This window comes from Zerene cesonia, chromosome 5 (genome assembly GCF_012273895.1).
Source record: "Zerene cesonia ecotype Mississippi chromosome 5, Zerene_cesonia_1.1, whole genome shotgun sequence".
Classification (NCBI taxonomy): Eukaryota; Metazoa; Arthropoda; class Insecta; order Lepidoptera; family Pieridae; genus Zerene; species Zerene cesonia.
The window spans coordinates 4,357,782-4,373,328 of record NC_052106.1 but is presented as its reverse complement, the minus strand read 5'-3'; the positions used below and the strand labels follow the sequence as shown (position 1 = coordinate 4,373,328).

The window sequence follows — 15,547 nt, the reverse complement described above, 5'->3', positions numbered from 1 at the left end:
TAACCTTTGTTTTGTATGGAATACGGACTAATGGTTGTGAACATAGATCGGCTCAGTTATTCGTTGTTTCACTGAAAATAAAACCATGATATTAGCCATCGGAAATGTAAGAGCAATGTTTATATTCTACAGTACCGTGGTTGGTTATACAATTTGTAAAAGTTTAGTTTATTATTATACTAGCATTCCGCCCGCGGCTATGCCCGCATAGTTGCAGGAAAGATAGACTGGTGTGTAGAATTCCAGTTCCCGTTCGATTTCCAGGATAAAAACTATCATATGTCCTTTCTAGGATCTCAAACTATCTCTGTAGTAAATTTCAACATGATCGGTTTAGCCGTTATTGAGTTATAAATAGTGTAACTAACACGATTTTATTTTATATATATAGACTATTAGACTAGCCATTATCGCTCGTTGATTGATCTTTTTTGTTGTTTTGTTAACAATAAGTACCTAATATTGTTATTGGCGGAAATTTAGAGGCGAACGAAGGGGGGAAATAATAATTATATGTTTGAATTTGAATGACTGCTGGACTGATTTCAAAAATTCTTTCACCATTGGAAAGCTGCAACTTCACCGCGTGGCTATATACCGCAGGCGAAGCCGGTTCCAACAGCTAGTCTTGAAATATGATTGCTTTTAAAGTAATAGTTATCAAGAAGGCAAGTATGACGTGGTCTTAATGAAAAATATAATTATCGTTTTAATTTATACTGTAATATTATAAAGCTGAAGAGTTTGTTTGAACGCGCTAATCTCATGAACTACTGGTCCGTTCTTTCAGTATTAGATAGCCCATTTATTGAGGAAGGCTTTAGGCTATATATGTACCACGGGCGTAGCCGGGGCGGACCGCTAGTTACTTATAATACATTACATTAGTTTTACGTTTTTATGGTGCTCCCGTGGCGTTACACGAGGCGCTGGGTGAAAAGGTACATCGTCCGCCGTCGCAGTATGGCAGGAAGATGCCACAGTTGTGGTTGATACCCACGTTGTTGGGGAGGCATATCCTCACCGTGTTACACCCAGAGCAGGACCAGCCAGGCTAGAACAATGGTTTGAACTTAGATGAAGCTTAACGTAATTGAAACTGACTATTATTGAAGCTTTTTACTAGATTGATTGAATGAAATTGAGATAAGGTTCAGTGTATTATAAAAACTAAGCAGTCTCAACATTTTTTTTTACAATTTACATTATCTCTCGTGCTAAATCCAACGGTTTTTAAATCAACTTTGTTTCTTTTGTTGAACGCGCTACCTCAGGAACTACTGGTCCGATTTGAAAAATTATTTCAGTGTTAGATAGCCCATTTATCGTGGAAGGCTTTAGGCTATGTAACATCAGACACTACGGAGGTAACACCGCGGGGCATATTATAAAAAATATCTCTTACTTGTTCCGTATAGTTGCAATTGGCGATGCTGGGCATCATTGGTAATGCTCTGGCGTAACGGGCATGATTCTCAACCTCTTCACCGTTTATGAAAAGGACTGCAAGCTGTAATTAATATTAGAATTAGAAAATTTAACAATACTTTTGTAGTATACAGTATTCATTTTTGTTATAATAAATTTCCTTATGAAGTTAATAATTACAATTTTGTAAATTTTTAATGTACTATTTATTTGTTTAATGTACTCTTATTAAAAATCTTAATAGATATCCATCTAGACGATAAAAATCAGGTATAGGTCACAAATCAACGATTTTGACCGGGAGATTAGCCGTGTAGCGTTCACCAATTTATATGCTAATATTAATCATTCAGTATGCTAAAATAACATTTTCTCTTTATCTCATTCTAGTTGCGTATTTATAATTTTACCTTCCTTAACCTATATTTACCAATCAAACTTTTTCTTGCGCGGTGAGGTTTTGTTTTTAAATATAATATAATTTCAAGACATTATTTCAGATAAAAACATTAACATGACGTAAACCTTAAATATTTGAATGAGGTCAGGATAAACTTTGTGGTTTCAACTACACGATAATAAAAACTAATAAAAAAATATTTAACGAACGAACGAAGATTTCTTGCTTAAATTATATAATATTTTAAGTGTTTTAAGGGTATACTATACCAAATTGGCTGGAGTATTTGTTAAGTTAAAAATACTTATTTCAACTGAAAATAAATTTCTTACCATAACAGAAAATAGATAGAAATAAAATCTTCCAACCATGATGGCAGGCGTTACTAGGTAACAGCTTGGACGTAGATGATGTGTAGGAGGTTTGATACGATTCATATTATATACTAGGATTTAATAATACGACAATAGAATACATTAAACGTTAGGGATGTGGAAAATATAAGGATAAGTTTTATTTCACATATTGTCTACTGGTGTTAGAAAATAACTAAGATACTACGATTATTTTTGTAACATACAATGCATAGTGCATACTTTCATAAACAAATACAATAAAAATTTAATATTAAATAAGAAGTATACAATATACAATATCCATTACTATTTTTCGTTTGAAATGATTATTACAATATACTTATAGATATTTCACGGTCAGTGATTAATTTATAATTTCCTAACGATGTGAGCTTTGACAATCACTATTTAGTGGGGAAATCTTAAATAGATACCCACGGCTTCTACCGACTATAACTATACCGACTAAAACAGTGTTCCATCGAGCCGCTTCAATGAAGGGGTCTCGGGAGGTGGTTAGTATACGTCTGCGACCAGCTTTGACAACCCTAGCGTACAAGTAATAAATCTCATATAATATCAAATTCAATATTTACTATTGTCTTGCAAAGTACTAGTCCGATTGGATGCTTTGATATTAATTTACATCATAAAGCGTATTCTTACTTATGTACATCCATCATAAAGAAAATCGTGAGAGATATAAATTTCTTGTTTCCAGAGCAACATTATGTAAAAATTTAATCTTTTTATATATATAATATAATATATAGATTTTGTTAATCTATAAAATATGTGTTCATAAAACAATGCATACATTAAATTTTTATTGAGTTGAAATCAGTTTCCAAAAATTGTGGTCAGTTAATATTCATTCAAGGCATAAATAAGCTAGGAATTATGAGTATAAAACCTAAAGAACTTTATAAAATAACTAGCTGTTCGCCCCGGCTTCGCCCGTGGTACATATATAGTCTATGTTACTCGTGGATAATGTAGCTTTCGAATGTTGAAGGAATTTTTAAAATCGGTCCAGTAGCTTTTGAGCCTATTCATTACAACCAAACAAACAAAGTTTTCCTCTTTATAATATTAGTGTAGAAAAATAACTAACCTAACCTATAGAACTTAATAAAATAAAAAATATCAATTTTAATTATGCAACTAAATTTCCTCTTCTCTTTCCTCTCTGGTTTTCGTCGTGATGCATTTTAATTAACAAGTTTTGAGTGTCTTATTTCTTCAGCAATCACCAACTTAAAAATTTATATTTTTCGCCCCGGCTTTCTAATAGTGAAAGAATTTTCTAAATCGGTCCAGTAGTTTTTCAGTTTATCCATTACAAACAAACAAACTAAGAAACAAAAAACACAAATTCTTCCTCTTTATAATATAAATCTACATAAGCCCAAGTTATGTCCCAGTTATGTCTATTAAACCCTAAAATTTATAAAAACTACGTGTCGTTTAGTTTGCATGTTTCAAGATCTTTTCTATATATTACGTGTAAAATTTCGACATTGCGACTAATTCGCATATTAAATCATTCGTTTTGTTATAGTAGTATTTTCTTATTAGCTGTGTCTGCAAACTGTCGATACGGTAGTAAATCCGTGTAATTGATAACTGTATGTATGTATGATATTTACATAAAAAAAATCATTGCATTTTCGACCGTTTTGAAAAAAGGAAGTTTATTACTTCGACTGATTTTTTTTGATTTGTTACGTAAGAACTTTCGACTGGGTGAACCAATTTTGATGTTTCTCTTTATGTCATTTGAAAGCTCCACTTTTTACTTCCTCATTTGGTCTCATTTAATTTTCTCTAGTTCAGGTAATTGCCAAAAAATTAAGGCGGTTTTGTTGTTAGAAATAGTTGTTTCAATCGGAAATTAGACGCTTCCATATGATTAGCATACACCAATTTTGTAAAATTATTTTAATTTTTATAATAATTCTCTTTTCACGTTCGCTACATGTTTTGGACTGGGGTAAAATATGATTTAGGATCCACGACAGAAATTATACGAATGGTATGACACATTTGTATTTGCACGTTGGGGTCTGGAGAATATCAAACTCAAACATGTGTTTATTCAATTAGACTTCTTATAGCATTTTTAAATCGTCATAACATAGTTTAGCATTTACCACCAGTTCGGAAAGCAGTTTCAACAGAAAAGAGCCGGTAAGAAACTCTGTATATGTTTTTTCCCCCACGAATCATATAAAAATAAGTTATGTGAAAGTTTTCTTATTCCGTTAATGCGATGTTTTGCCTCTGCACTTTCTTATTTCTAAGTTGCATGTTCCTTTTTAGTTGAATTTATTTAACATATTCATCAAAATGAATACCAATAACGTAAGGCGGCAAGCTTAATTCCTTAATGTGAAATCAAAAGATTGGGAAAAATGTAAACATATACTTATACTACTTTCTATTACCACAGATAACATAATACTTTCGCTATTACCCAATCGTAGGAAAAGTTAAATTTTCTTTTTCAATTTATGTATAAAATTGTGATATATCGAGATTATTATTCATAAAATAATATTAATTTAATCAGAAAAAGTACTTTTAGTATTTCGATATTAACTAATTGATAACTAAATACATTAAATCAAATTAAAATTGTTACTATTCACAATAATAAGTACTGATTTTAATTAACTTTGGTTAAGTAAATTAATAAATATATTGAAAAAAAAACAAGCTTTAATGATAATATTGACTAAATTTTCCCACTTGCTCTTATAGAGAGTATACGTAAGTAACATTATTCAATACTAGCGATCCTAATCAGGATAATATAAGTGAAGTCCCATGGCCCCTAGTGGGGTATGGGGCAGATGATGTACATCTGTTTCACTGATCGATTTTCTTTACGGACAAGTAGGTGAGCAGCCTTCTGTGTCCTGCCAGACCGAGACATTTTTTTTTGTGCGTCCCCACCGGTAATTGAACCCAGGACCCCTCGGTTCTACGCTCACGCGTTAACCACTGTACCAAGGAGGCGTCAGAATATTATAAACTCAATTAATTATTGCATTGTCATCAGTCCTTGATAAGTATACAAAGTTTGAAGTAAATCTATTCGTTTAAAGTGGGTCAAAATCGACTCTAAAGAATTCACCAAAAAACATGGATTCAGATGTATAATAAAAGCGTTTTAAAAAATCACTCAACTAAAGACGAAACTACGTCGTAAATACTTATTTTATAGTTTGTAGATGCGTATACCAATTTTTGTCTTATTTATTAATTAATGAGATTATGTTTGTATACTTAATTGAATAGTAAATCTTCACATAATTGAAGTGTTCAAAATTATTATATATCTACCTCGACGTACCAATGCAAAAAGAGTATTTACAATTTTCGAAGAATATTTTCTTGATTTTGCAGTAAGGGAATGCAAATTTTTGTTGTATTATTAATAAAACAATAAATATAATCGCACACTTTATTAAAGTTCAAAAAGAAAAACGACACATTACAATTTTTTATACATTGAATTAATAAATGAGATTTAATGTAGATATTATTAAAGAATCTTTGGTAATTTAGCGTTTTATTATGTATCTTAGAATTTAACCCGTAGAGTTGCCTGAGAAGCATTGAGAACCAGCTACGAATGAGCACCGACCATTGTTACAATAGAGGGTACATCTACGCACCACACCGACATTGCTGGAATAACAGGTGAGGGCTTGATTGCAGCTCGAACAAGATAATCCAGGCTGAAAACAACACAATTAATGCGTGTTATACGCAATGCTGTTACGAGTATATTCTAGCGGTTGGTGATACAGTACTGATTGTAAAATAACTTAATGCAAGCAAATTAAAGTGAACGGTTCGTTATTATTTTTTGTGGCCGAGAGGCTAGGGGTTGCTGCGGTTTGGCAAAAAGACGCAGGTAATTCCACCTCGTAATCGAAGTTGTTTCTATTTCTTAAAAATGTCTCATTTATAAAGCATTTCAATGCTATTATAAAACTCAAAATTAAGTTTCGTTATTTTAGAACGCAAGGAGGAATTTAAATTAATTACCGTTGCGGTGTAGTTGCAAGTTGTTAGTCGACTTCCAAGCGAGAAGAACAATCGATGGTTTGTATTATTGACCGACGTGTCATTATTTGATTCATCTTCATTGTCTTGCGAGCTTACGTCCCTCGTCTGCCGTGAATTACCAAATCCGAAAGGAATAAATTGACTAAAGTTAAATCCAAACGGGTTGAAACCGAATGGTAAGGAGCCCAGAGGATTCGAGCCGAAGGGAGATCCAAATGGGAGAGATCCGAATGGGTTGAAAGGCATCGCTCTGCCCTGTGGGTCTGGTTGGGTTTCATTGGAGTCGTCTGCGAATATAAGGTTTACCGCAAGCTGCAAAATATATAACGTTAAACATTGTCTAGATGAAAACGTAAATAAAGAATTTTCTTTGGGATTTCAAATAGTTCTGTTTATACAGGTTTTTGTGTGAAAGAGTCAAACAAAAATTTTTAAAAACTTTCGCGTTATTATTATAAAGGTGAAAGTAGGATAGAATATGATTTTTTCGGAGTATATATTTGTGCCTTTCTAAAGTATAAATTAAATAAGCGAGTTTAATTATACACAATCATAAATGATACATGATAGATACTATATTATGCAATAACGTTAGCATTCACTTTCATATAGTGATGAAGAAAAGGACGGGTTTTTCACGTAAAGTATGATTTTTTCTCACATTGCGCTTGGAAGAAAATTAAAAGTAAAAGCACCTTTATTTTTTGTTATTGGTGAGTGTTGGTTATTGTTGATATTTATTATCTATGAATTTTCGAAGAGAGTAAAAAACTCACCAGAGCGGTCAAAAAACAAAAATATATATTTCGTAAAGCCATGGCGGTTATAATAGAAGGAACTCTTCTAGTCACTCGTTTCTCAGTCGGATCTAATTAACTGTTGTAATTAAACGGTCTTATATACTGACGGGTAAAATAGAAATGGAAATTCTAGCCAGCGTACTATTAAGCGTTGTCACAGAACGATGAATAAGTTATATGGATTACGCAAATTACTTAATGCAAGAGCACGACTTTATTAGATTGAAAATTGAAGACGGCAGACAATACGCCTATTGGACAATTGCAGGGAAATCATTGCATGTATATTAGCGAGGACTTCGAGCGTGTTTCGTTTATAAAATATTTAACTGCAAATTTTGAACACTCTAAAATAGACACAATATTAATGAACAATATGTATTGGTATTGCCTAATTTTATATATCACTAGCTCTCTGCCTGCGTCCTTTACCCACGTAACTTAACAAATTATATATTAAAACTTTCTCGAGTAGTACGCTATACACTAGTGTTTACACCAGTTTACACCGGAATGAAAATCGGTGAAGTGGCGTTTGAGTTTATCGCGAACAGACAGACAGACGGTGGCGAGGCAGGACTTTGTTTCATAACTAGTGATATGAAGATATACATAGATAGATATAATATCTGAATATTCGCTATTGACACATTTGAACAGCACACGCTCACGAATATTGTTATGTACTAATTTTTATTCATTCATATCAAACAAGTGTTCTGGCATTAAAACGTATACGGGAACAAACAAAAAATTGAATTTATTTACGAAATACAAACACTGTCACCTGACAACAAACGCAATACTAGATAAAGCAAAGCAAACAACTCATTGTACCTTCTTACAATTGTTATCAGCAAGGAAACAAGACAATGCGAGTCGTGAGAACATGTTGGAATGAGACTCATACAATAAAATCATTGAACGTCATACGCATAAATAATATCCAATATTATATAGATTTTATGCAATACTCACTCAAGTTATATAAATATAAAACGTTGTATATTGACAATTGTGTAATACTTTTCTAGACTTCCGTCGTGGCGTATTTTATTATAAATGCCGTTTGAAATTTATATAAAAATATAATATTTGCACTATTGTTTGCCTTTAGTCTATAACGACGTCAGTGTTGATAAGAAATTATACAATTGTGTAAAGAAAAACTTCAAAACGAAAGGCGACAAATATATTTCCATTCCATGATTGTAGTGGGTAATGTGAGTGCCGGTGTGTGAGGGGTTCATTTAAATTTGTTTATTTACTATTTATAATATGTAATTTGTAACTTCTGTACGTACTGAATTCTTTAATATGAAAATCACATGAATAACACAGCGTAATTTTTTTCTTTCTCTGGATCGAAAGCTCTGAAATATCTTTACAACGATGAACTTATCTTAACACCCACACATACTCACTCCATTACACACCTACACATTCAAGCTAACAAATAATTTTCTCATTTTTTTTTAATTTAATTTAATTTCGTTTTAAATTATTTAAATATTAAATTTGTTGAAGTTTTAGTTATACATATGCGTAACAGCTTTTACATTAACATATTATTACATATTTTATTGTAATATATAAAACTAGCTGTGCCCCGCGGTTTCACCCGCGTAAGTCCGTATCCCGTAGGAATATCGGGATAAAAAGTTGTCCAGATATCTACGTACCAAATTTAATTGCAATCGGTTCAGTAGTTTTTGCGTGAAAGAGCAAGAAACACACACACATCCTTACAAACTTTCGCATTTATAATATTAGTAGGATATTTGACGCGTAATTAAATTAAATTTGAATTATTTCAGTGAATATTTTTATTGAAGTTCAGCTGTTTGAAATCGTAAGCTTGGTGTAAATGAAGCTTTTCCTGGTAATTTCCAGGCTACTAAGCGTGATATTAAACTGTTTTACGATGTTTTAGCCGTAAAATTTAAACACGTAATTGTAAAATTTCCAATGAATCCATGGTTTCTATAGAAACAATTGAATCTATATAGCAACAGAATTATTCACAATAATCATAAAGGCGAAAATAAAGTAAATTGACTCGAGTTAAAGACCGTGTCGTCTGGAGACATCCCAATTCTCAATTTCCTTCACAGGAACTTACCACAAATAATTTTCACACATAAACCCTTGTTCAATGCGCTGGCTGACAAGGGTCGCAGCTTTCAAGACATCATTGACGTGACTGTAGACGGAATTTTCATTAAATCCCAACATACATCCTTACCAGAGAACATTTTGCTCATGCTTTAATTACATTCTTTTTGTTGAAGCTAGCATTCTTTCTGAGACTGAACGTCAAAACGCGACATTGTTATCTATTATGACAATAGCGTCGCGACTGTCATATCACATTCTAATACTAATGTGCCATTTACCTACGTTTTTGTAACCCTATACGTCTGATAAACTCTGAATATTTGGTAGGTATATTTAATTCAAAATATATGTGTCTTTTGTAGTCTTTACACAATTCTACTAACACTATAAATGCGAAAGTTTGTAAGGGTGTGTGTGTTTGTTGCCCTTTCACGAAAAAACTGTTGTACCGATTGCAATGAAATTTGGTACGTAGATAGCTGGACAAATGGAATAACATATGGGCAACTTTTTATCCCGATATTCCTACGGGATACGGGCTTACGCGGGTGAAACCGCAGGACGCAGCTAGTTATTTATATTCATCAAGTGAATTAGCAAGGTGAATTAATTCCTTGGTCACAGAACAATAAGTGTCTTGGTATAGAAGTTGTCAATACAATTGTGGCACTCAAAATCCTCTCATAATCTACAGTAATAGTCCTGAATTTGGAAATGTTATTCGATTATAGTGATAGATGCGAACCTGTGAACCGCAGCTTTACCCTTTCAGAATGGGCGAGATGTTAGGCATGAAATTACTGGGGACGTTTACGTTTGGACGTTGTGACTAAATGCTGTATTTCAATTAATTGTATAGCTTTCATATCTATATTTCTTTTATGTTATATTTTGGTTTATACTGTTGGACTCGAAATGCAACTTCATGTTGTTGTGTATGTGTTCTAAATCATATAAGTGATTCTGAACTCTAAAGGAATTGCATGGAAAATGAATATATTAAAACTTTTCAAATCGAAAACGGAAATTAGATTTCCGGCTAAAAAATGTGTTATGTATATCGAAAAGGGATAGATAAAACTGAAAACATAGAATAATTTTGAATTTTATAATTACACAAATAGATATCAAAACTCATCAAAAAAATAGTATTACACTGGCCAAGAAAAATACCGAACACTTTTTCAAACACATTTTTTCAGGCACAGCCTGCGCTAGGAATGGCGGAACATATTCCGTTATTGCAGTATGGCCTCATGGGATCACGGCATATCTTCAAGATGCCACCAACAGGCTTACAGATGAGACGAGTGTTACAGTCGTGGCAAGATATCTTCGGATCTGTTGTTATATCGCATGTGGTCCAATTAGTGGGGTTCTGCACGCCCAGGGCGTCTGATCCAATAAATGTATTTCGTGGACCTTGAACTTGATGCGGTCCACCTTGATCAGTGTGCGCGCCGCCTTGGGAAACTTGGCAGTTGGCAGTCGTAAATGCTGCTAGCTGTAATAAGATATACAATTTTATTATAAGGAATGAGATACATTTTATCAACAAATTACTACTATAACAAGACCTAAAAAAAGCAATAATAAAGACGAATAAAAACAAATATTTTAATATGTATAATATCTGTAAAAAAATTAGATGTAAAACCATATTAGAAAATGTTACTGGAAATCTTTTATCGTAACAAGATTCGAGTTCGTGTAAGTTGTTCTACATATAATATATTAGAACAACGTATTGGTGCAGATTTTATATAAATTTTTTAAAGGTTTGTTCGCATGCTGAAATTTTTGTGAAGCTGAAGTATTCAAATTAATCAACAGCTTAATTTTATTTTTAGTAGTTTCTTTCGAAATAAATTATTAAGAAAAATACGAAAAAACACTTTATTCCACATAATATAAAGTACACTTTACCACAAACAGCACAACAATTTTATAAACGGCCATGTTTCGCACTTCAATGTACTCGTGTTTATTATACTAGAAAGTAATTTCTCCGCTTTTATGCATGTTTCATTTATCTAAGCAAATATCGCCGGGGTGGAAAACATAAACACTGTATTTTCCAATACATCTTGATGGTTTTCCTATATTGTGCGAGTCAATAGCAATGTTTGTTGTTTTGTAGGTTTCTCCGACACATGTGTTTACCTTTTGTTAGAACTGCGTATCAGAATGACGAAAACATTGTTAATCAGTTTGATTTGAGCTTAACGTGTTACTCCATCCACGAGACCAGTGTGACCAGTGTGGTCTTTCACGTATCCGTTCAAGATTATTTATTATTTGTTATTACAATAACAATCGTTGGAATGTGAAAATTTTGATCTTAGGACGCGACGGAAATGTGTAAGAAAATATATGTTTAAAATATGATAGAATCTCAAGTGTATCTATGGATATATGTTATTGCAAGTACATAGAAAACACGTTTTTAGAAAATATTAGCGCAGACTAGGGCGACATAAAATTTTATTCATTAGTTCATATAGGTGATTAAATGTTAAATTATTTTTTATTAGTGTTAAATGGACTTAGTAGGCGAAACTATGTGTGAGGAATGGACTATCTAAGACTGATATTATTTTTCAAATCGGACCAGTGTTTCCTGAGATTAATGAGTTCAAACAAATAAACAAACAAACAAACTCTTCAGCTTTATAACATCACTATAGATTTAAATTTTTAACGTATGCGTATTACCTACCAAGTGTTAACTTTAATCGATGACTTCAAAGTTCTAGCTCCATGAGGTACTTAATTACTGAAAAAAAGATGCATACGACGGCTTAAATATTTGATTGCATACATGTTATTAACGATTGTTTTAAATCCTCGATAGTGCCGTGCGTCTCGTCTATAGTATTATGTTATCTGTGGTCTTAGAGAAAAAATGAAATGGTATGGATCTTGTGATCTAGCTATCCACGGCACTGGACCATATGTAGCAATAAAATTGGGTCCTAATTGTTTTATTAACATGGTTTTTTATAACTCTACTATTGTGTCATGTCCGCTGGAACTGATGTATATTGTTTTTGTATTAGGATTAATGTTCTTTAAATATATTATGCGCCCAAGTATGTGTATAAGTATAATGTGATAACAGACAGAATTTTTGTTTTTCTATTTGCGTTGTTCAAGTGTCCGTTGTTGGAATAAGTGACTGTCCATATTTTATTAGCAGTTTCAGCTTGAAAGATGTACACAATTTAACATTGTATTTACATGTTTTGTATTACCCGACTTTTTTTTAGCATATGGATATATATAGTCACAATATTGATTACATATACGTATGTCACTATGTATGTCCTTTTTTTTGGCCCGCCCTATAAGCTGAAACCGCTGGACAAATTTTGACTTAAGAGATGTAGTTGTGATCATCAGAATTGTCGTATTATGTACATCAGCTATATAAATTAACAAAATGGCGCTCGCTAATTTAAACGAGGGAGAGTTTGTTTTTTCGTAGCTACTTTAGTAATACTGATAGCAAATTAAAGATCGTAAGAAATCTAATGCAATAAAAGTAAAAAATCAGCGGTCATAGTTTTTGTTTTCATAATAACAATATTTATTTTCGGTATCAAAGTATTTACCTCGTGTGGCATTTTTAAATGGTACGTTACGTGCGATCTAGGGACCATTAAGAAACGAATGTATTACTACCTAAAAGGCTGGCAACACACTCGCAATTTATATAAAAACATGGCGTTGTTAGTGTATGGGCGACGCTGATCACTAATTATTTTTAGGTGACGCGTATGCGCGTTGCCTTCTCCATCATAAAAAAGGATAAACTTTCCATTGCATTCGCTTTTATAGAATAAGGCTGTTGATATGTGAATTATCGTTAGGGTGTGTAATAATAAAGATATTCTGTTGAAGAGAGTATTTACTAATGTGATTTTTTATCTTGTTTGATATTATTATTGATGGATCTATATAATTTGGTAAAAGTGATAATGTATGTTACACATTATTACATACATTTATAAGTACATACCATATTATATGGCGAATACTTATGTTTTATAATGGTGATATGAATAATTACGCAAAAACAAAATTGTATTTTTTTATACGTACGTAAAGCGCCTAATTCAATAATGAATTAATCAAAGAAATATAAAGACTAGCATTACAAAACTATTGTTGATAAATTTATGGGACAAATTAAACAAAATGGATGCCTTTATGATTTTTATTTATTATATGCAATAAATTATATTATAAAAGTACATTAATCATTTTACTATGACGAAACCATTGCGATAATTCATTCTTCTCATCGATGACTGATCAGCTGACGATAACTGAATATGATAGCAGTCTCAAGAATCATAATTTTATGCATTTTCTACAGGGATAGGTGACGCTGGGGCACATTCAGCTGTGGGCGTAGCGGAACATTCACCGAGGTTGCAATACGGCAATGTTGGGTCAGTACACGCTCGCTGTAAGCCTCCAATCTTAGTGCAGATGAGACGTGTATTACAATCCAAGCAGGAGGGACCAATCGCGGCGCATGGGGTCCACTGTGGGTACCACGGGGCTGCGGATAGCCATGGAGGGATCCATGGGTTGGCAGCACCTGCACCTGGCCAGGCGCCTACACCCGCTCCAGCCCAACCACCAGCTGGCTGCGCGGGAATTGCGGCTGCCACTGCAATCTGAAACATAATTGTTGATCGATAAAGTTTATTTTCTAACTACTAATTGGCACATGAATGTTGATTGATCATTACTTGGATAAGTGAGTGAAATGAGTCTTGTAATTTTAAAAATCACTTACCAGAAGGCAAAGGCCTAAAATAATCTTGGAAGCCATTTTTTTTATTGTTTCTATCGTTCGCTTGGTTACCACAGTTAATAATTCAATTGAATAATGATATAATTTCACCTGTACGATCTTTTATATACCACGTTATTTATTAAAGGATTAAAGTTAACAACGAAAACAGATAGGCGAACGGTTTTCCCAATGGAAACGAATAATAATCACAACAGATAACGAAGTTTATCTAGAAAGGTATACTTTAAGACTTTAATGTCAGGTTGATTATTTATGAAGGGGTCCTTCGATATTGCATGGTTCACAAAAAAAAAATACAAATAATATTTCACGTCTTTTTCAAAATTGTTATAAATTAACTGGTTGTAACACGCGGCGTCACTCGTGTGGTACTCGGGTAATAAGTAGCCTTTATGCTAATACAGACTATATTCTATCTGTGTACCATATTTATACAGAAACGAAAAGCTCGCTCGTTTTCGCGTGAAAGAGTAACAAACATCCATACATTTATCTATCCATACTTACAAACTTTCGCGTTTACGTTAGTTTACCTTTAAGCGTATTAGTAGGATAATATGAAAGTAGCGAAAAATCTTAATCAATGATTAATCAAAGTACAAATGCAAATATAACGTTTGCAGCTTTTCATTCAAGGAATATTATTTGAATCGTATTTTAAATGGCATGTTGGACCTGAATGTGGGAGTCCAGCACGCTTCGGAATGAATTGGCCAGCTTGCACAAGGGAAGGTACCACACCCCCACACGTTTCGTTTTTGTTTCGTTCAGTGAGTGGGAGAGCCGGGGGCCGCTATATGCTATAGTAAATTCGGACCATTACTGTCCTTTAATGCTCTCAAGGATAAATTTTTTGTACTTCACACATTTCGCTAGATATGTGTACTAACGTTACCAGATTTACTAAAACGATGCACACAGATGTGGAAGCAGATTTGGGTTTTCCAGCAGTCCGAGTACTTAGGTACTACTGAAAAGTATGGCGAAATATTCTTCAAATTATGAAATTCTACTAATATTATAAACGCGAAAGTTTGAGGAATGAATCGATCTTTATGATTCTTTCACGCGAAAACCTATATTGGGATCTGTATTTGGTACAACTATAGCTTATAGTCTAGATAGATTAACATATAGGTTTTGTTTTAGCCGGGTACCACGCAAATGAAACTGTACGCTTGTTAAAAATAATAAAAATATCCCCTTTGAAATCCACATTCATTTTAAAGTCGTTTCTTAAATTGGGTATTTACTATTTAGTATTTTGTTAAGAAATCCAACTTCAGTTAAATAATAAATAAATATTATTTAGAGTATTATTCGATAACTAATATTACTCGATTTATAACAGTAATATATAAATGCGAAAGTGTGTTTACTTGTTTTTATTTCTTTCGAGTTGTAACCGAGCTATTTTGGGAATTTATTTTTGTGTCTGGAGATAGTTGGGAGGCCACAAGGACATAGATTATTGTGTATTATCATAGAAAATATTTCCACAGCCTTCGCAACCAAAGCCACTAACGGAAAGCTA

The 15,547-nt window shown here is 32.9% G+C and overlaps 2 protein-coding genes across 2 annotated transcripts; both read right to left on the bottom strand.

Moving 5' to 3' along the window:
* Positions 1–5,666: 5,666 nt before the first annotated feature.
* Positions 5,667–7,171, bottom strand: LOC119840068. Its single transcript, XM_038366571.1, has 3 exons — positions 7,041–7,171; positions 6,244–6,576; positions 5,667–5,930 (listed from the first exon to the last, which is right to left on the bottom strand). Exons 1-3 carry the CDS (start codon positions 7,080–7,082, stop codon positions 5,781–5,783), a joined length of 525 nt encoding a protein of 174 aa, XP_038222499.1. The 5' UTR covers positions 7,083–7,171; the 3' UTR covers positions 5,667–5,780.
* Positions 7,172–9,743: 2,572 nt separating this feature from the next.
* On the bottom strand, positions 9,744–11,186 carry LOC119840098. The gene is made up of 2 exons (XM_038366607.1): positions 11,109–11,186; positions 9,744–10,686 (listed from the first exon to the last, which is right to left on the bottom strand). The coding sequence occupies exons 1-2, from the start codon at positions 11,139–11,141 to the stop codon at positions 10,381–10,383; spliced, it is 339 nt and encodes a 112-aa protein (XP_038222535.1). The 5' UTR covers positions 11,142–11,186; the 3' UTR covers positions 9,744–10,380.
* Between the last annotated feature and the right edge of the window lie 4,361 nt (positions 11,187–15,547).

What these genes read in the sequence shown, in the direction of transcription:
- LOC119840068 (XM_038366571.1), bottom strand. Translation starts at nt 7,082, where the DNA reads ATGGCTTTACGAAATATATATTTTTGTTTTTTGACCGCTCTG. An exon ending in TTTGTTTTTTGACCGCTCTG is followed by an intron (nt 6,577 to 7,040) that starts GTGAGTTTTTTA and finishes TATATTTTGCAG; the next exon opens with CTTGCGGTAAACCTTATATT. An exon ending in CTTGCAACTACACCGCAACG is followed by an intron (nt 5,931 to 6,243) that starts GTAATTAATTTA and finishes TGTTGTTTTCAG; the next exon opens with CCTGGATTATCTTGTTCGAG.
- LOC119840098 (XM_038366607.1), bottom strand. Translation starts at nt 11,141, where the DNA reads ATGGCCGTTTATAAAATTGTTGTGCTGTTTGTG. An exon ending in AAATTGTTGTGCTGTTTGTG is followed by an intron (nt 10,687 to 11,108) that starts GTAAAGTGTACT and finishes ATCTTATTACAG; the next exon opens with CTAGCAGCATTTACGACTGC.